General features: G+C 39.5%; 4 protein-coding genes across 6 annotated transcripts in view; 1 reads left to right on the top strand and 3 right to left on the bottom strand.

Moving 5' to 3' along the window:
• dym (dymeclin) overlaps nucleotides 1-11,702 on the bottom strand; it is a 71,412-nt gene extending 59,710 nt beyond the window's left edge. The window contains exons 1-6 of one of the 2 annotated variants that reach the window (XM_069673539.1): nucleotides 11,510-11,702; nucleotides 10,364-10,570; nucleotides 7,976-8,028; nucleotides 7,702-7,795; nucleotides 5,510-5,646; nucleotides 2,656-2,728 (exon numbers count right to left, since the gene is read on the bottom strand). In XM_069673539.1, coding sequence (XP_069529640.1) covers nucleotides 2,656-2,728; nucleotides 5,510-5,646; nucleotides 7,702-7,795; nucleotides 7,976-8,028; nucleotides 10,364-10,503 — 497 coding nt within the window. In that variant the 5' untranslated portion in view covers nucleotides 10,504-10,570; nucleotides 11,510-11,702. The remainder of the gene's footprint in view (nucleotides 1-2,655; nucleotides 2,729-5,509; nucleotides 5,647-7,701; nucleotides 7,796-7,975; nucleotides 8,029-10,363; nucleotides 10,571-11,509) is intronic. The other variant, XM_069673540.1, reaches the window with a different exon arrangement.
• A 760-nt stretch (nucleotides 11,703-12,462) lies between these two features.
• On the bottom strand, nucleotides 12,463-14,206 carry LOC138602255 (UPF0729 protein C18orf32 homolog). The gene is made up of 3 exons (XM_069673700.1): nucleotides 14,095-14,206; nucleotides 13,252-13,468; nucleotides 12,463-12,800 (listed from the first exon to the last, which is right to left on the bottom strand). Exons 2-3 carry the CDS (start codon nucleotides 13,429-13,431, stop codon nucleotides 12,735-12,737), a joined length of 246 nt encoding a protein of 81 aa, XP_069529801.1. The 5' UTR covers nucleotides 13,432-13,468; nucleotides 14,095-14,206; the 3' UTR covers nucleotides 12,463-12,734.
• Nucleotides 14,207-14,223: 17 nt separating this feature from the next.
• rad1 (RAD1 homolog (S. pombe)) lies at nucleotides 14,224-16,866 on the top strand. Of its 2 annotated transcripts, none has more exons than XM_069673699.1 (7): nucleotides 14,224-14,282; nucleotides 14,686-14,887; nucleotides 14,981-15,089; nucleotides 15,214-15,371; nucleotides 15,456-15,556; nucleotides 15,680-15,778; nucleotides 15,981-16,866. In XM_069673699.1, the coding sequence occupies exons 2-7, from the start codon at nucleotides 14,693-14,695 to the stop codon at nucleotides 16,156-16,158; spliced, it is 840 nt and encodes a 279-aa protein (XP_069529800.1). In that variant the 5' UTR covers nucleotides 14,224-14,282; nucleotides 14,686-14,692; the 3' UTR covers nucleotides 16,159-16,866. The 2 variants fall into 2 exon arrangements, with proteins under 2 accessions (XP_069529800.1, XP_069529799.1); XM_069673698.1 differs by having other exon boundaries at nucleotides 14,262-14,305.
• bxdc2 (brix domain containing 2) lies at nucleotides 16,797-20,042 on the bottom strand. Its single transcript, XM_069673697.1, has 10 exons — nucleotides 19,883-20,042; nucleotides 19,401-19,512; nucleotides 19,223-19,266; nucleotides 19,066-19,136; nucleotides 18,911-18,960; nucleotides 18,751-18,824; nucleotides 18,204-18,254; nucleotides 17,757-17,858; nucleotides 17,544-17,672; nucleotides 16,797-17,444 (listed from the first exon to the last, which is right to left on the bottom strand). The coding sequence occupies exons 1-10, from the start codon at nucleotides 20,030-20,032 to the stop codon at nucleotides 17,196-17,198; spliced, it is 1,032 nt and encodes a 343-aa protein (XP_069529798.1). The 5' UTR covers nucleotides 20,033-20,042; the 3' UTR covers nucleotides 16,797-17,195.
• Nucleotides 20,043-20,202: the final 160 nt, after the last annotated feature.

Genomic DNA, 20,202 nt, shown 5'->3' with positions numbered 1-20,202 from the left:
TAATTCCAATACAGAAGAGAGTTAATGATCTCTGCAATTAGGTGTGCGGGAAAAAAATATCGGTATCGGTAATCGGCTAAATGAGTTGTAAAATATCGGCATATCGGATATCGGCAAAAAATCTAATATCGTGCATCCCTACTATAAAGTTATTCCAAAGGTAAAGTTGCCAACATGAGAGTGTCTTTCCAATCATGAATGTTTGTCAAAGTTAAAGATTCCTTTGGAAATGTTTTAAGATAAATACAGAAATATTTTTCTTTTTGTATATTAGTTTAAATTATATTGGTGTAATTATCTCTTTAAATTACAAATTCTCCTTTCACCTTTCTTTTGTTTTTCAATAAAGAAAAAATGTATTACTGGAAACAACGTATGCTTTTACTCAGCAACTTTTACCAAGTAATCTGATTAGACAAGAGGCATTACATGAGTGTTGATATAGACAGACATCACTGGGACTTTTCACTCTGTGTATCCCTCCGCCTCAGCCAGGTGTTCTGAATACTGTTAATTACCACTACAGCAGACCGTGTATGTCTACTTTGATCCTCTGAATCACACAGTAGACTCTTATTTCACTGGTTGAACAGATAAATGTAGTTGATAAATAAACAGCTGATCTGGGGTAACCTGTAAACACAGTGCAGGAGATTGTTTGGGTTGCTTGGCAACAAAAGTCCAGTTGAGGAACTAGTTGACTTGGTGGAGCAAAACATAATATGTTGTTGATTTTCACTTGTTACTACTAGCCTGTTTCTCATTTGTGTAACTGTTCAATCTCACACTCAAGGTCGTGATGTTGTACTGAATATCATCACGGCTGTCATCACAACATCACTCCCTCTCGTGTGATATTGCTTAATTCAAGGTGAGTACAGAGAACTTTCCTCCCTCATGTGATGGAAGAGTTTCGTGGCAAACTCTGCACAAACAGCGAAGGTCAAAAACCCGAATGTTGTAACAATAAGCTAAAAATATTTTCGAGTGGAGGGCAGACTTTAACTGTTAGCGGCTTCCTGACTCATAAACACAGCTTTCACTGAGGCGACCTGACCTAAAACAGGGGTCAAGGGTGTTTCCTTATACTCTCTCACACACACTGATAATCATGTATCACACAGGCAAACATTCACTTGACTGTGTCGGAGATGAACGCACATGAACTTCCCATCATCGGCTTAAACTAATACTTACATTACGTTTTTCCTGATTTCTTGATTTAATGGACTAAATTGCGTAATCAAACTACCAGTGTCAAAGAGACAGCTGAACACAGGCTGCAAATGGAAAACAATTATAAATACCACACTACCAATATCAGGAAGTATCAGTATTAACTGCCTACCATGAAAAGTAATTAAAGAAACTATTGATATCAATCTTTCTTAAGCCTTTAACGATTTCTCCCGTGGTAACAAACAAAGTACAGAAGTCTGTTTGAGATTGGGGGGAGCTATACCAAAGAACGGTCATATTCCAATCCAAACCAGGAGCACGTACAGAGGAAGTGGGCCGACAGCCACAAAGTGGCGAAGGGAAGAAAAACAGGTAGAGTCTTGAAGCTGGGAACAATGAATAATGCTGGAATGCTGAATGCATTTACATAAGAGCCAGGGTTTGATGTCCGGAGACAACAGAAGAAAGGAGAGATGAAGAGGAAGACGGAGGGAGAGAAAGAAAGAAAGATTGGTCTGGTAGACGGAGTGAGGGGGAGGACGTCAAGAATAACACAATACAACACGGGGGGAGAAAAAAAAAGAGGAAAAGTGGAAGATGCTGCGTTAAGGAAAAAAGCAACTGTCATGTTCCTGTGAACTTGTTTTGACACAGCAGGGGAGATTTTGTCTGCAGAGACGTACAGGCTGTATCTTTGTCTCGATGTGACAGACTGAGTGGCAGGACAGAGATAATCCGACCATTGATAAGTAAAAAAACTGATATATTCACTCATTAAAGTGTTAGCGTGCACACCGCCCACTGGGAGTAAAGGCTGATACCAGTTTTCAATCATTATGTTCCCTCGGCTCCCACTCACTGGCACCGCTCCGGATCCAACTTTAATTCAAGCATTTCCTCTTCTAAACACTTTCCCTTCTCTTTTAATTAACTTAGTTTTTCCCTTTGCTTTTCATTGTGTCCCTTTGTTCTGCGTGCAGCCAGCTCAGTGCTCCGGCATGATGGTTTTGCTGAGGACAAGAGAAGTGAAACATACGGACATCTGAGCCCGTCCTTGTTCCTTAATGGATTTCAGCTTCTTTTGGTTACACATACAAACTGCTTTCCATTAACTGCTCTATGACTAACATCTTAGACACTTCATAAACCAGCAAACATGAATGAAAACAAAAGGTTGGCTTGGCTGCACAAAAGCTTTCCATAATTGATGGCTTCCTGTGAATTTTATGACAGTAACATAATGTCAAACAAATGATCTTGGAGCATTAGCGCAGTGACAAGACCTAATCGCTTCTTGGAGACAGTCAGAGCAGCGTGAACAACCTAACTGTGTAAAATGTCACTTTACTGTGTAGAATAAGTGGCAGTATTGCATGTCTGACCTTTTTAGTGTATGCAAGACACGATGGGGTGTTTAAATCAACCTTCCTCTTACACACACACACACACACACACACACACAAGGGAAATACTTACAGCAGCGGCACTTCAACGATCAGGTGAACGAGGTTGGACAACAGCTCCTCCAGGAGGTCCTGGCTGCCTGTTTCTACACAAGGAGGCAGGGGGAGTTATTGTATGAGACACAGATGGCAGCTCCCTGTTGATCATAGTCAGCGTCTCTTTGCTACTTCCAACACTGTACCAATCCCTCTCTCTATCCTTCCCATCATCACTGTTTCAAGGTCACTGTAGACGGAAATGGCATGGAGGACAATTGAGGATCAAAGGTTTCTGTGGGGTTTAAATTTAAGGTTTTTAAGGACATTTCTAAACTAACCCATATTACAGACCAAAGTATGAGAGCATGATAAAAATCTAGGAGGAATAATGAAGCCGATTTTTAAGCCCTCCCAGCAGTGTTGTGCAACAATTGCTTATAATATAATGAATAATGTTAATGCAACCTGGATCAGTGTTGCAGAGAAAAAGGCAAAATCAACGTTAAAAATATTTTTTTAACTTCTTGCTTTAATTCACACTTGCCCTTAATCGAAGGATGAGCTACCTAGCTTCTACACGGCTGTGTTAAATACTTGATTCTGATTGGTTAATTATGGCATTCAGAGGTCTGTTATTTCTCGATAGCAGACCGTTACTATGAAGAACAGACCGTTGCTAGGGATGTGGCTCTAACCACACAATCCGGAGGACAAACTGTAATCATATCAATCCGCCGAAAGAAGTCCGGTAAATTTGACGTCGGTTGGATTACAGAGGGGAAAAAAGAAAAGTGACGAAAAAGCAATAACGGTTAAAAGGTGCAAAAACTGTCGGCTATGACAGAGAGATCTACAAAACAGAAGAAGGCACATGAAGCAAACATTAAAGGGAACACAGTACGGGATACAGCAGGGTTTAAAGACAGGGAAAAGAAAATGTCAACAGACTCTGACAGTGACGAGACAGAAAACCTCAATTAGGTGCTGCGCTGATTCCTGCGGTCCGTTTCAACTTGTCTTACTTCAGCATCAGAGGAAATATTTGGTTAGCTCATTTTAATGTGAGTAATAACAGCTAGCTTAGCTTATTTCAATGCGAGTAATAACAGCTAGCTTAGCTCATTTTAATGCGAGTAATAACAGCTAGGTTAGCTCATGTTAGTGTGAGTAATAACAGCTAGGTTAGCTTGTTTTAATGCAAGAAAAAACAGCTAGCTTAGCTCATTTTAATGTGAGTAAACAGCTAGGTTAGCACATTTTAATGCGAGTAAAAACAGCTAGGTTAGCTCTTTTTAATGTGAGTAAAAACAGCTAGGTTAGCTCATTTTAATGTGAGTAAGAACAGCTAGGTTAGCTCATTTTAATGTGAGTAAGAACAGCTAGGTTAGCACATTTTAATGTGAGTAAAAACAGCTAGGTTAGCACATTTTAATGTGAGTAATAACAGCTAGGTTAGCTCATTTTAATGTGAGTAATAACAGCTAGGTTAGCTCATTTTAATGTGAGTAATAACAGCTAGGTTAGCACATTTAAATGTGAGTAATAACAGCTAGGTTAGCTCATTTTAATGTGAGTAAAAACAGCTAGGTTAGCTCATTTTAATGTGAGTAAAAACAGCTAGGTTAGCACATTTTAATGTGAGTAATAACAGCTAGGTTAGCTCATTTTAATGTGAGTAAAAACAGCTAGGTTAGCACATTTTAATGTGAGTAATAACAGCTAGGTTAGCTCATTTTAATGTGAGTAAAAACAGCTAGGTTAGCACATTTTAATGTGAGTAATAACAGCTAGGTTAGCTCATTTTAATGTGAGTAATAACAGCTAGGTTAGCACATTTTAATGTGAGTAATAACAGCTAGGTTAGCACATTTTAATGTGAGTAATAACAGCTAGGTTAGCTCATTTTAATGTGAGTAAACAGCCTGCAACAATTCCCCCTTTTTGTTTAAAGCTGTTAACTTGTCCAAACAGAGTGCCATCAGATATGTTAGTAGAAACATTACTGCCTTAAGCACAGAAGAGAAAAGAATAAGACTTCTATGAAGGACTTTTTCAGAGCTTTTCAGACCTGTTTTTTAAAAACTGTGAATGAACTTCTCTTTACCCCTTTCAAAAAGCTGTAATTATCTCCGTGTCATTGTCCATGAAGATCACTAAATGTGATATTTAACCATCATTCAACACTGAATGACTTTGCTTCTGTCTTATTAAAAATGTTACAGTTCAAATGTGCGACTGAATACTAGTAACAAGAAAAAGAAGCAACCACCTAAAGATGATAAAAATGATGGAGATCACCATTTTAACATTTTTATGGTATTTTCATTGTCTCTTTAAGTGAGCACCAAAACAATTTGATGTGAAATCTTTTAGGCTCTTGAAGAGGCTGCACATTTGTAGAGTGTTTATTCAGGGAAATGGCTCAGACAGCGATAGTGTTTGAGGTCAGAGAGTGATGTGCAGTCAGTTGACGCAGATTCAGACTTTATTAACAGAGTCTCTTAGAGACGGCTGATCCAGGTCAGTAGCCTGGGGTTTTTTGTGCTCAATTAAAAAGCCAATTTCTTATCTCGCTTTAGAAAGGGAGGGAAGTGTTACACAACTGACCCTTGTGAATGTATTGTAATAACTCACACCCTATGAGCCTACTGGGAGCCGAGAACTTTGGAGGGTGCTGCGAAAGAGATTTCTCAGCAGAGGATGTGGATTTTTAAGTGATCTTTAAGATCTTAAAGTGACTTAAAGCCCTTTCTGTCTTAGACAAGACAACTGCGAGCCACTCCATATGTAAAGAAATCACTTGTTTTATCCTCTGAAGGTGATTTCTCTGTACAGTTTCTCCCAGCGGCCCCCCTTCCTTCTCTAAATGAATCAGTGATGTAACTCACCTCCACAGGAGCCTGGTGCCCTCTCCTGGTAGGAGAACTGTTGGTGCAGCTCCTCTTCACTCATCTCTCTGATGAACACCTTGAGCAAGCAGCGGATCATGAACAGTGCATTGTGGGCCTGCCAGATAAACAGCTGACTGCGGAGGAGAAGCATAAAGAGGACATGGAGTTAAGGTCAAAGACAGACAGAAGCTCTATAGGGGCTGGCTGCGTGCCATCGGTTTTATGTCTTGAATTTACAGCGGAACGCTTGGCTGACCATTTGTTTTCTTTATTAATATATTACATTAAATGTGTAGTGTTGCACATATTCATTGAAGAGATGCTTGGCATACGTGAGTCAGCCAAAGGAACGTGGGATTATTTTTCCTTTTGAAGATAAAAACCGGACTATAACCTGAAAGTTTATTTTCTCATCAAGCTTAAGGTTGTTAATCAACCTTCCAATCTTCCAACAATGACAACTGACTGAGCAGAAACAGTGGAGAATACTTTGAATGAGTGGCGCACACAGCGCACAGTGTTTTTCAAATAATGGCACTATCCCTAAAATCAGAAAATAAAAACACATAAGCAAAGTCAGTTCTCACAATCTCCGAATCCATCGGCTATTGTCTGACGAGGATATTTCCTCAGGGGGTGAATTTAGCAAGCATGTCCGGCCTGCAGTTAGCGATAAACAACCTCCAGCCAACACTTCCTTTTCCGTGCACTGCGTTGTTTACAGTCCAGTTAGCAACTTGAGAAGCGACCGTGTGTTCAGATCAAAAGTGAAGCGAATTTCACCCCGTGTACGCACCCCTGGCTAACTTCAGCAGTATGAACCCGAAAAAGAAACTTTTCTTGTGATTTACTTTAATTAATGGGTCTGAAGTTTAACGAAATTTCAACATCATGAAGCAGATCTGTAAAAAGTCAAAATGAAGCTTTGTCAGGTCTGTCCTCAAGAGGAGAAGAAAACTACTTTTACAACGCTCGGTTGTTGAACGGAGGTCGGATCAATCTGATGCATTCGAGGAAGTCTGGAAATCTAGAAATCTGAACGGCTTTCGTTACACCGTGTCAGGGAATTTATCTCAAGTTGAATTTTAGATCTAGAACAGATTGTTAGCTGTTAGCATGCAGATGTCTGTTTATACAGATTAATTAGAAGCTAAATCATCGTCCGATAGCCGCTGATGGGAGTCGGGATGTCATTACGGCGGATTACGTTCCTCCTGCTTTTGCTCTCCTCACGGACTGTTTTTCCTGCATACGCTGCAGCCTGCTGATACGTGATTGGTCAGTATTACTCGGACTACAAGCGTACTACAAACGGAAACCAGAACACTTGCCGTCCTGGAAATCCACGTCCCTGCCTACAGATACTACATTTCTTGGTAGAATATGTAAATAGAGATTAGTACAACTCGGACTACAAGTGTACTACAAACAGAAAACAGAAAACTTCCTGCACTAAAAACCCACATCCTTGCCCTAAATAGAGATTAGTTTTCTCACAACTGCAATAAGACCTTACACCAATACTTTGGCAAGAACACTGTGAGAAAGAATACCCTCTCTTTCGACATAGCGCATAATAATTCTACAGAAATTGTAATATATTCATATGACAAAAAAAAATTGGAAAAGTTTGTGAGAATCGAATAAAAAGAAAAAAGAAAAATGATTGGAAACATCCAGCGCAAGCCACAATGTTTCACAAGCACAAAACGCCAACACGGGGGTGTCTAATCAGTCCCACAAATTGACAATTTGCACATGGCAATTATGTCAGACCCAGAAAATGTAGGTTTGTTTATGGGAGAAAATCTGCTCCGAATTGTCAGGAAAATAAATGGGTGTGGATGGGGAGCGATAACTCCAACCTCTAATGAGGTTTAAAAGAGAATGAGGAGTTCCAACCCGATGAGTTTGGTGACTTGGGCAGGGTCAATCTGTGTGGAAATGGATCTTGGCAGTGAGAGCAGAATAATGCCACATGTGTTGGTGGTTATACCTCGGCTGTTTTCTCATGGGAAACTAGAACAACTTCAGTGTTCCTCCTCTGCAGAAAATAAAGATTCCCTGACTGCCTGTGATAAACAATAACTGCACTGCACCCCCGCACAGCGAACACTGACATGCACGGTGTCTTTCATCGCAGACGGTCGTCACAGTTTGTTCTCTCCTCTGAAGGTTCCCATACTCACTCTTGGCATTCCGTGGAGATTTTCAACTCTTTGGTTCTTCCCAGGAAAATTCTCACAAGGGCGCCAAAGTTCCCCGTTCTGGGATTGTTTTCAACTTGGAGGGAAAAAAAAGAGGAGAGAACTTATCAGCAGCATTACATAAGCTTTTGAACATTTGGCATGCAAACAATGAGAAGGAAACTTTGTTATCATTGTTTTAAATCTGGAGATGTTGATATTCAGTGTGACCTAGGTATTGACCTGCACAATAATATTTACATCATAGGCAACTTACTGAGGATCTTGGCCAAGGGGATGACAGCTTCTTCGAGCAACTTGGAGTCTCCACTGTTGAAAAAGAACAGGGAAGAAGAGAGTTAAGCAGGGTACACACTACAAGATAATCGGGCCAATTTTGGGCCTGATTGCCCCTTCCGCCAATTGTCCTGATATTTTGATGGGTCTAAATATGATCTCTCCAGATGTTCCTGTGGTGTGAGGGATGTTAAGAGTGATTTTCCTTTTCCAGATCTGCTCAGAAGGCCGTCATGGACGCACCGATTTCAAACAAACATGTTCAATATTTACGCTCCGTTATCCTGTTGTGTGGGGGGAACCCCGAGGACAGGCCGAGCACGCAGTCTGCAGATTGTCACGTGGATTGAAATGAGCCAATGGGGAGGCAAGCTGACTGAAGAAGGAAGCACAACAACCGCTGCCATGGCGACGAAAGCGAACGGGGAGCATAAAGCCGTCTACGCCACTTCATCCACAGTTTGTTCTTTTTTCTTCCTGAATTTTCAGTAAAACGTCCAAAAACAATCATCGCCAATTCTTCCTGCCCGTCGTCCGCCATGTTTGTTTCCTCTAAAGTCTCGTTTGACCATGAGAGATTTAGTGAGAATTCCAGTTTTGAGAGTCGGACTCCGGTTGTTCGTGAATTAAATCTGTTTGTGTGTGGTGTTCTGTTTTGGTGTAATAGTTTCTCTCCACACACTACAGGAGCAAAACTGTTAAATCTATGATTATATATCGTCATGTGTGGGCTCTCTCACATTTTTAATATCTGTTAAGATTTGAAAAAACTTTAAGTGTGATCCAGGCTTTTTTGAGAATGAGAGAGTAGGGGGAGGTCGAGCGTACAGCCCGATCCAGCAGGGGTGCCTTTCCCGTCTTCTTTCTAACACACCTCTCTCTATAAACTCTTCTCTCTATTTCTCTGTTTTGTGTTTAATCCAAAACATTACTGTAGTATCGGCGTTGTCAATATCTGGAGCTTGCACGTCTGCTGAAGTTGGCAATGCTGCTTGGGTTGGGGTAAACACTAGGGGTCATGTGGTAAGTTAATTATAAGTATTGGGTAAGGGCACAAGGGGAGGGTTTCTTCGCTGAGCGCTTATCATTAGGGCACAAGTATCTTGTGTTCGTGCTAACACTTACTTATGTATACCATCTGTACAGTTTGATTAGAGCTCAAAGTAGAGGTCATTTCTGGTGGACACTTCTATCGAGTCCAGTCATGTCAGTTTTGTTTCCCACTCTCTGCCCTCTGGACGTTACTGGGATCAGTATGAAGCAGAACTAGCACGACCAGTCATGTGTAGACCTTTACAGGAACAGTTTGGGAAATAATCCTGGTTTGCTTTTTTTACAGAGTTAGACTTAACATTGATACCACTGCAATGTGTGTATGGTAAATATTTGGCTACATCCAGTCGGGAGTTAGCTTTAGCACACGGACTAAAATGCAGAGGAAACAGCGAGCCTTGCTCCGTCCAACAACAACAAACTACACTTTAATGCACTTCTAAAACTTGCTTATAATATTAAATAATATTAGCATTAATATCTATATCTCCTTTGATTAATCCTTACAAAAACTAAGATAACATAGACTTTATTGATTGGGGGAAATGTACTTGTTACAACAGCTGAAATGTTAATCAATTAAATTATGTATTAGTTGCAGCCCTGACTTAAAACAGTCAAACGTATATATATATATATGTTAAATTATAGTCTTCATGTCTTGTACTTGTACACTACATTTGTAATATCTAAAATAAGTTGAGTGAGAGAAACACGTATTTGATTTGATCTGGAAAGCATAACTCATCAACAAGTAGGACTGGTTAAACAGTGCACAAGCTCTGTTAACTTTGATGGATGAAAAACCTTTAGATTAAAGATGATGATTAACGTCCGTTACAGTCCAGTTGCAAGACACAATGCAGTGTCTTTACTTGTACATAACGATTAACAAAAGGAACTAAATGTTAACTAGTCAGTCTATTCTCAGCCAAGACAGCCACTAACTCTGTTAGATCATTAAACAAGTGAGCTCTGCAAACATCCTGTCTTCAGTGTAACGTTGGTTCCTGCATGCCTTTGACAGGATCGCCAGGACAGGATGATGAAGGATTTGGATAATGTTTTTGTACAAGACAGTCTTTACTTTGCAGTGACGCTGACAGGTGACATATTTGCATTTGTGAAGCTGCAAACGCATCTTTTTTTCAAGTCCTCAACAATATCAATAAATCTATTTACTGAAATAAGCACAGCAACATCAAGCTTATTGCTAATCGTCCCTTTTCCATACAGCAGGATGGCTAAATTGCAACATTCAGGCACATAATAAGACAAACTTCTGACACACTGTTGAATGTGTGTGTTTGTGTACCTGCTGGTGGGACTTATGAACGTGAAGGAGATGAGCTGGTTCCAGAAAGGGTCATTCTCCGATATGGACTCCGTGCCCACCAGGGCCTTCAGGCTGGGGTTATCGGACAGGTCACTGACCTGGCTTGTGTTGGCACCCATCTCTACTGGCTCCACTCAGCCAGACTCACCACTCTTCAATGCTTTTTCTCCAGGCATATGCCAAATTCTGGAGGTGAGAAAATATTTAAATCAAAAAGGTGAATTATTAGTACAACACAAAACACATGTGCAAGATATTGTATAGTTAAAAGTTGACAAAAATGGCACTTACAAACATCTATGTACAGTAGAGGGGCCATTAGGAGATTTGACATAGATTTCGAACATAAGCCAAATTAAAATCTAGTTAAACACCACATCTAAGTAAGTTTCACTAATCCATGGCAAAGATGTTGTTCTGTACATAAATTAGCAAGCCAATCACAAATTAAGACACTATCCATGTATTTTAAAACAAATTGTTTAGATAATACGTGTAAGAAAAATAGACCGTCCTCACCAGTTCAGACACATTCATTCATAAGAGAGGCCAAGCTACCAACAGGATGGCACATATAGAACCAGGACGTGTGATTTGTTCTTTTCAAAGACACACCTTTGACACACAGGTGCAGCTAGCAAGCCAACATTTGCACAAGTAAACAGTAGCACATAAGAAGCACAAAGAAGTGATAAACAATTTAGAGGGATAGATGGATATTCTGATGTAGTAAAGGTGAATCATGAAAGGCATAAACCTAAGCTATGAGGTGATAAATATGCCGACAAAACATACTATTTTACCTTGTTGAAATGTCAGTCGTGAACAGAATATTACCGTGCAAGACCAAATTTAGTTGAGCTCACAACATGATGGCTCTTGTGTCTGCTGATTCAGTTGGCATGACGTTAGCTAGCTCATCCTATATCAGGTGCAGGAAATAGTCTGTGCCATGGCAGTTTGGACAGCCAACACGGTATAATGATTGTCCAATATTAGCATGATGTCATTGCTAAGTTTATTTCGGATCCATGAGCGTTTCCTTAACCGGTGGGTAAAAACTCACTGTTCAGAAAGCAGCTAACGTCCAGTGCTTGTTTGCAATCAGCTGACCGCTCGGCTTACCTGTCATAAACGCTTCTCGTAGATTCCGTGGCTCTCTCTGCTTCCAGGACCGTTAGAGGACGACTGTTTTTCACACAAATCGGGAGTTTAGTCCAATGTCTTTATAAAGTTTAAAAAACAAACGCAAACACCTGATACTGTGCGTTATTCCAGACAATTAAGTTTACTCTACATACAACTATCCTCCATGTTTTCCACGTCGCCACCCCTTGCGTAATGACGACAAACAGGCGTAGGATTGCGTATGTGACGTTGCAGATAGAAATGGGGCTAATAGAACACAAGAGCCCGATCTCTCTTCTATTTTCTACTTTCACATCTTTTTTAAGTCATTAGAACCATTATGTCACACCTCTCAGGATGTTCTAATTTTATACAGGCAACAATTTCATAGTAGTACTGTCTTAAGATGATAAAAATCATCATTAATGCACTTTATAATGACAATAACTTCTGATGCATCAGCGACTAGATGAGATGAAGGTGCGTGTCTTTATGAGAGCAGTAAATGAGCAGAGTGGGTATAAAAATCTGTCATTGATTTGAAGACACTGGGTCACATGACATGGTAGCTATTGAGAAAAAACATTTTTCCATAAAAATATTAATATAAAATATTAGGAGCAATACAATCCAATACAATGAGGTGTGTCTTATTTGTCCAAGTGATTAACATCCAACATTGATTTGAGGACCCTAGGTCACATGGTATCCATCGGGAAAAAAAATTCAATAAAAACATGAATATAATATTTGTAACTTTATATTGGTAAGAAAAAAAAAGCTCAAGCTTTCAAAAAAAAAGTGCAATGATTTGTTATTAATCCTCAAGCAGCATTTAAATTCACATCTTGTCTACATTATTCATGACATCTGTAAATTAGTATAGGAGCAATAAATGAGCATCTTTTTGATATCTTTAGGTCTTGTTTTATTCATTCAATAAACTGCAAGTTTGGCTTAGAAAACTATTTAATTGAGATTGAATATTCAATACAGTATATGCATGGATCATTACATGATGAACAAAGAAAATATATCAACAATAACCTATTTCTCAAAGTTACTGTTATAAAATGAAAAAATTAAAACATTGTACACACATTATGGAGGGTAATAAAACCACTCCATTCAAAGAAGACAGTTAAGTTAATTCATAGTTTCTCTATATTATTTTAATGGAATATTTACACTGGTTAAGAAACATCATGAACATTTAGCGCTGTCAGTCGGTCTTCTTGTCTGCTGCTATAGTTGATCCATTGGCGCTGACCTCACCATTGCTTTCAGGCTGAAACACATAAAGAAGACATTTACTTTTAGAACCCTATTACCAACAACATTGAATCATGAAAGAGGCTCAAACTATGATGATAAGTTCAAGTAAAACCAAACTTATCACACATAATTAATCATTTGCAGCACTTGCAACAGAACATTAACAGAACTGGTGAGCTGTGTTTAAGTTGTTTCTATTAGATGAGCTGTAAAAAGAAAATTTTTCTTGTAAAACACTGATAATGAGGCATTTATCTGACAGAGAATACTTCTGATACTTATCCCACGGTATCACAAAAGCATAAAAAAGCACATGAAAAATACTTGTATCATATATAACGTGGGACATCCTCCATATTAGTAACAAAAACTTATGTGACTATTTTTGTCAAATACATTATTAAAGGAAAAGGGTATTCATTATAAAAATGTCATGATAAAATAATTTATTTTCATTAAATTACCTTGCAAGTCCCATTACTAGTTTCAGTAGCTTTTTGGTCACTTGTGCCCGTCTCCTGGACTGCTTTTTTGGTCCAGAATGTCTTTATAAACGGTGAAATGAAAGGGTAGAGGATTGGCTCCAGGAACCTCTTGTAGACCCACAACAGGACAGGAATCACAATGCAGGGAATGCACACCATGACTGCGGCTCAGACACACCGCAGAAACACGAAGAATCTGAAGCAGAGAAAGAAGACAGAAGGATTCACAAGTTGTCAAGTCAAGGTATCCCTTTTTTATTACCATACAAAATATTGTAACTGAAATACATTCAGAGCTGACAGTGTGTAGGAAGTCAACATGATAACAACATTAGTTTTCTTATGCGCCTCTTTGGCATGTGTCCACAACACAACATTTTTTTGAATAGAGGTGCAGCAGAAGTAAAAAATCATAAACATTAAGACATGTTAATTGATAACGGGTAGGATTATTCTCCATACAACTGTAGTAAGCACTTGATTTCCTCCCCTATCCTCTCTCAAAGTAGTTAGGTCTCACTAAAATTTGTGTGTAAGGAGCTAATAGTAGTTCAGAAATTCATAGAAGCAGAAGGCTTTGTTTTCATCTCGCCTCAGCAACCTTAATCATCGCCCCTTTGAGGACATGAAACTCCAGAGACCGTATGGTGTGCTATTAACCAGTCTTGTCACTGATTAGCAAACACTATAATCTCGACGTCATCAGGGAGAGCAACTGTTAGCTAACGCTAGCTTTCTGCTATTGATCTGTAGTGAGTATAACAGGTATGAAGAATTCTACAATTTGTCAATTCTTATAAATATCTTAGTAATCATTCTCACCTCTGGTGATCACAAAACACCAGTGTAGCCACGTACTATCGATGTAGACAGGATATTTGTCGTGTGTTTTGGACCCTGCTGCGAAGTCTCTAGAATGCGATCACGCCTGCGCAGAACCTACTTCCGTAGCACGGTATGGAAGCGGAAGGCGATGTATAGCGGGGCGCCTTCCTTCAAAACACTAGCGAGTAAGTGTCTGAATTGCACTTCGGTACGTGTCAGACATATATTCACAGTCACTGGCAACGTTTTTTAATGTTTCTTTACCTTTATTGATAGATAGAACAACATATTGCAATGTTATGAGTGTTAGTCTGCTACGTACATGGTTTTTAACCCATATACCATGCGTTTCAAAGCCACATAGCCTAGCTTAAAATAGTCAAATAACAGACAGCTTAATAGTCTTAAAGTAGCGTTAACCAGGGATTTTAAACGTTGCTTTTGATTTGAATTTAAAAAATGAAAGTAGTAATGAAAGATACATTTCTGGTAACGATATTTTCGACTTTAAGCTTACTTCTACTTTATAGTTTTGTGCAGTTTTATCCTCGAAATGTTGCTGTAATATTCTGCGTGTCTTCATTTCAGCACTAAGATGCCTCTATCAACCCAGTCTCAAGCCGATGAAGAAGAATACGTTCTAGTAGCCACCTTGGATAATGCTCGCAATCTGTCCAACATCTTGAAAGCAATCACCTTTAAGGACCATGCCATCTTTAGCGCTACACCCAACGGCCTGAAGGTCACTGTGGAAGACTCCAAATGTCTACAAGCCAATGCCTTCATCCAGGTATGTTTGCTGTACATATACAATATTACTATGCTAAAACATCGCCTATGATGGTGATACTTCAAAGAAGAAACGTCTTTATTTTTATTCCAGGCTGAGATCTTCCAAGAGTTCACCATAAAGGAAGATTTGGTGGGTTTTCAAGTAAACCTCACTGTTCTGCTTGACTGCCTCAATATCTTTGGAGGAAGCACAGTACCAGGTAAAGATACAAATAAAACAAATTGTTTTATACACTATTACTTATCTCTCAGGCCGTGGTTAGAAAAATATCTTCCTCAGCTATGTCTCAACATTTTCATTGCCTCCCTCTTGGGGTGTTACAGGAGTATCAACAGCCTTGCGGATGTGCTACAAGGGATACGGTTACCCTCTGACCCTGTTCCTGGAGGAGGGTGGGGTAGTGACTGTGTGCAAAATCAACACACAAGAACCAGAAGAGCCAATTGACTTTGAGTTCTGCAGCAGCAACGTCACAAACAAGGTGGACTTTCACTATTACATAATATGTGTATATATATGACAGTAGCTGCACACATTTGGTTATGACTCCTGGCTCTTTTCAAAGGTGATTCTGCTGTCAGAGAGTCTGAAGGAGGCCTTCTCTGAGCTTGATATGACCAGTGAGGTGCTACAAATCACCATGTCCCCGAATCAGCCATACTTCAGGTGTGTTGTCCGAACAAGATTTGTTTTTTAAAGCATCACTTCTTGATCGTCATTTTGTCTCATGATAGAGACCCTTGTGTTAACGTTTAGCTTCATTGCTCTGTTGTTTATTCTACTTTTTAGGTTGTCTACATTTGGGAACTCTGGAAATGCCCATTACGATTACCCCAAAGACTCTGACATGATGGAGCTGTTCAAATGCACCAAGACACAAACCAACAGGTGAGAACAGAGAATTAAACCAAGCTGTTGTGATCCTGAGGTGTGCAAGGTGTACAGGAGACAGTAATACACCTGTTCCGATTCTGTTGCAACAGCTTACATTATGATGTTGACCTCTTGTACCTCATACTGACTAATATTAATTTCTCCTTATGTTGCAGTAATTACTTTATTAAAGCTACACTTCTGTCATCTGTGACAGGTACAAGATGTCCCTGCTGAAGCCGTCCACCAAAGCCCTGGCTCTGTCCTGTAAAGTCTCTGTGAGGACGGACAGCAGGGGCTTCCTCTCGCTGCAGTACCTGGTCAGAAACGACGACGGACAGATCTGCTTTGTGGAATATTATTGTTGTCCTGACGAGGAGGTAGAGGAGGAGTGATCACAGTCCTGTGAATTCCCGTTTTGAATGAACACCTTAACTTCAGTAGGCGCCCAGTTGCTGTCTGCCAAAGAAAGCAGTACAGCCAGAGGGGTACACATAGGGAATAAATGCTGGACACAATGCAAAAGATTGCATTGGTTTAACAAAGTCAGCTGGTTCATAATTTGCCTTACAGTCACATTTGTATGGATGTATTGGAACCTTGCAACTGGATTTGTGGGAAAGATTATGCAACCTACCTGGCGATCTGCTCCTGTGTAGCTAGCCCACTATGATACTGTGTTAATCACTTCATAGACAAATATGGAAAAGGATTGTATGTACAGCTACTGCAAGTTCTTTTGAGCCAGATTTCTCTGCAAACATTACCTTTAGCTAAATGGGTGTACGCGTTTTGCAGATCTGTCTTCTTTCAGTATTTCAGACCAACTCAGTGAGCTGGTTGAAAGCCTATAAAACGAGACATTTAAAAGGAAAGGGTACAATGACAAATTAATCTCAACGTGTCTGGGGTACATCCTTTTTTTCTATAGCTCCAGATATGCATCGTCATAGTTGACCCTCATGTTGAATGTTGACACTTTTGACAACAATTTGTTCGCAGTACACATCACATAATGAAAATACTGTATGTTTGAATTGTTTTATTTCTGTTACATAGAAAAACTATTTCAGTTACTCAAAAGCAATAAACAAGTTTTTTCACACTGATGGAATATTTACTTTTAACATTTGTAATATTTGCAAAACTGCAAACACCTGACACCTTTATTGTTAACTACAATCTGTCAGTCTCCTGAGTGAAGGAGCCACATATAAATTGTGTGAATCCACAAACTATGGAAACAGACAACATAACGTGCACATTGTGAGTTTCTTTCATGCTGTTATGTTATAATATGAAAATGTGTTGCACATAACGCCTTTCTGTAACCAAACAAAAGTTCAAATATTTAACTTTAAACCTGACCGCACATTTTGTAAGAATCATGGCAACAGTGAGCCACTCATTCAGCTTAAATCAGTCCATCCAGTTATCTGCGTCCCTTCTGCATCCTCTGTCTTTTGAAAGCTTTGTGTTTGTTCTTCTTCACCACTTTGGGCTCCGGTGCTTCCGTCTCGATGTGAACAGGCTTGTCATCCGCTGGCGTTACGAAGACGTCAGCTGTAACGTCTCTGGTCACGTCCTTCTTCGCTTCGCCCCTCTTTATTTTCTGCAGCTCCTTCACCATCTGCTTCTCACGCACTCTGGCCGCCGCTGCCAGTCGGATCTCTCGCCGGTGCTGCAGGCGTGTTAAAAGAAAGGTGAATGACAGAATAAGGAAATAAATACGTGTATCATTCCGTGCTTAAAAGCTAAACAAGCATGTTCTGGTTTTTACCATGTTAGGAGACTGGAAGTCAGGGTTTTCATAGAGCGTGGGTCCTCCAAAGCTCCCCTGAAAGACCTTGATGAGGTTGAGAACAAAGCGGGGGCCGATCTCCACTAGAGAGGCATCCTCCTCGATGATCTGAATGTGACACAGAGAGAAAAATCTTAGAACACTAAAAATGCTATTGTAGGCCAAGAAAACTCAAGAATAGACAAACATTACCTGGTAGTTTCTGAACCATATCCTGTTGTCTGCGATGGTAAATGTGAAGACATGGTCCACAAAAGGCTGACTCTTGGGGTGGTAGCGGGGAGTGGAAAATGTCTGCAAAAAAACGATGTAATGAGTACTTCCTTAAATTCAAATATGTAGATATTCAAATGACTCATCTTTCTAACAAAGTAAATATTGCTTTTGGTTACAAATACTGCTGGGTCTCAACAATTATCAAGGTTGACACTGTCTGTTTTTAGCAACTTAACGAAATACAATCAATCTCAGTTTAAATACACAGTGGCAACTAAATGTTATCAAACATACTTTCAGTAACAGCTTCATCTTAGATTTTCACAATCTCATCTTCTGGCTACAGCTTAACAGAAGGCCCACTTTGCCGGGCTACAACCAAACCGAGCGCGGGATGGATCAATATGCATCTTGTTTACACACCTGTGTGAAGAGCTCCTTCAGTAAAGCATAGTGAGGCTCCTTGTCAAATTTCTGTAAGAGAAAACAATAGCAGGAGACAAAGGACGTCATTACGGGAAAATCACGAACCAAGAGTGGAAAACAGTGTGCAGCCTTCAGTTTAAATAATATTGACATAAAAAACAAAGAGTTTTGTCTTCTATAGTTGTATAGGGTCTAAACAGTCAGAGACAGTCAACAGCCTTTTCATAATCAGGGAAAAATTCAAGCACTTAATAGGCAAAATATGCCACACATTTGCTACTATCCACCCTTTAAATATAAGGATTTCCCACTTCACTGTGTTTATATTACATATCAATTTTAAATTGAATATCTTAAGGTTTTGGGTTGCCATCATCCCGGGATTTGGGAATTTATGATGGGCATTTTAACAACCTTTTGACTTTTTAGTTGGTTTTATGTTAGATGGATTTGTGGCACACAACTGCTTACTGACATACTGTATACTCCTAAAATAACATTTTGATTCACCAAATTACTGACTATATGTGCCAATGCTACTCACAGGATCAAATGAAAGCAGCGGTCTGGATCCTTTGAGGCAGTTTCCTGTCATCTTGAGTTCAGCCAGCGTATGAACTGTGGACAAACCAAAATCAGTTTTGCATTTTGCACATGACACATGTTTACTATATTTCAGGATTCTTTACACAGAAGTAACTCACTGTTTTGAACCAGAAACTTTGCAGAAGGTCCATGAGGGCTGTTTGAGATCCTGTAAGGAAAAAAACATTATTCAATTAAATTTAAAGTTGTTCCAACATGGTAATTACAAAGAACACGTTTATGTTTAAAGAAAGTAAGAGCGATCAAAACTCACCACATATAGAGGTCCTGCTTCTTCTTGGCCTCGAAAAAGAGGCATTTGTTGCAGTTTTTGATTTCACACACCTGTGAAAAAAATGCTGATCATTAGCTTCACTGTAGTGCTTATAATTCTAATCAAAGTCTGTCTAAATTTTAAATAACAAACTCACCTCGTTCACAATAAACAGCTTGTCCTTTCTGTCCATTTTTGTATCTAACACACAAGACAAGAATCTTGTTATTATGACAATCATCTGATACATCTCCGCTCCACATAACAATTTATAAAGTCTCAATGCAAGTAGTTGGATGAAGTGATACATTATTTGAATGATACATGGCACTAACCTGCTTTAGAGTGAGGCATCATGGTCCTCAGGTCTTGCATCAAGTGTCTTGTTCTGAAGTTGATGCCTCTTGAGGAGAAAATGAGAACTCTTTCCTTGTTGGTCCATCTACCCTATTTGAGAAAAAACATCTTTCAACACCAAAACAAACTTGAAAACGTGTATATATTGTGGGGATTAAAGCAAATTACGTTCATGTCGTCTTTATTTCTAATGACGAAAAGAAAATTCTGAGCAAATCAAAGTTTGCTTGGCCTTTAATTCTTAAGTTTACCTGTCCAGGGCATGAAATATAACAACTTATTCTTGCAACACGACACTTTAAATTACACAATTCCATTAGTCTGTTTTACATGCTGTTAGAAAGTAAATGTAAATAACATTAGATAATTTAAAGACAAACGTGCCCCTGGTGTATTGGTCGACTTAAGTTAGCTAACCAGCTACCAACTTCAATCGCTTAGAACAAGCACGAGCACTTACTGACGAGACGGGTGCTGGAATTGTGACTTCATTTTTCTTCTCCTGTTCGGCTTCCTCCGATGCTTCACCTCCACCTGCTATAATTTTCGCTTTCTTTGCCTTTTTATCAACAGGACCCTGTCCTCCACGTTTTCTCTTGAACGCCGACATGTTTGTACCAAGATTGTAGGCTGCTACAAATCTCGCGTTGTCAGATGTGAAAACGTGAACGCTGAAACAACACCACGTGCGGACGGTTGAGAGGGAGAGATCTCTAGTGATTCGGAGGTAGTACTGCAGGCACTAAAGTCCTGACCTGTATGCTATTCATAACACCAGAA

This window comes from Semicossyphus pulcher, unplaced genomic scaffold, assembly GCF_022749685.1.
Source record: "Semicossyphus pulcher isolate SPU_LCO1_2020_fin unplaced genomic scaffold, fSemPul1.0.p SCAF_22, whole genome shotgun sequence".
Lineage (NCBI taxonomy): Eukaryota > Metazoa > Chordata > Actinopteri > Labriformes > Labridae > Semicossyphus > Semicossyphus pulcher.
Note: the sequence above shows the minus strand (reverse complement) of the source record. Positions and strands in the feature narration are given on the sequence as shown.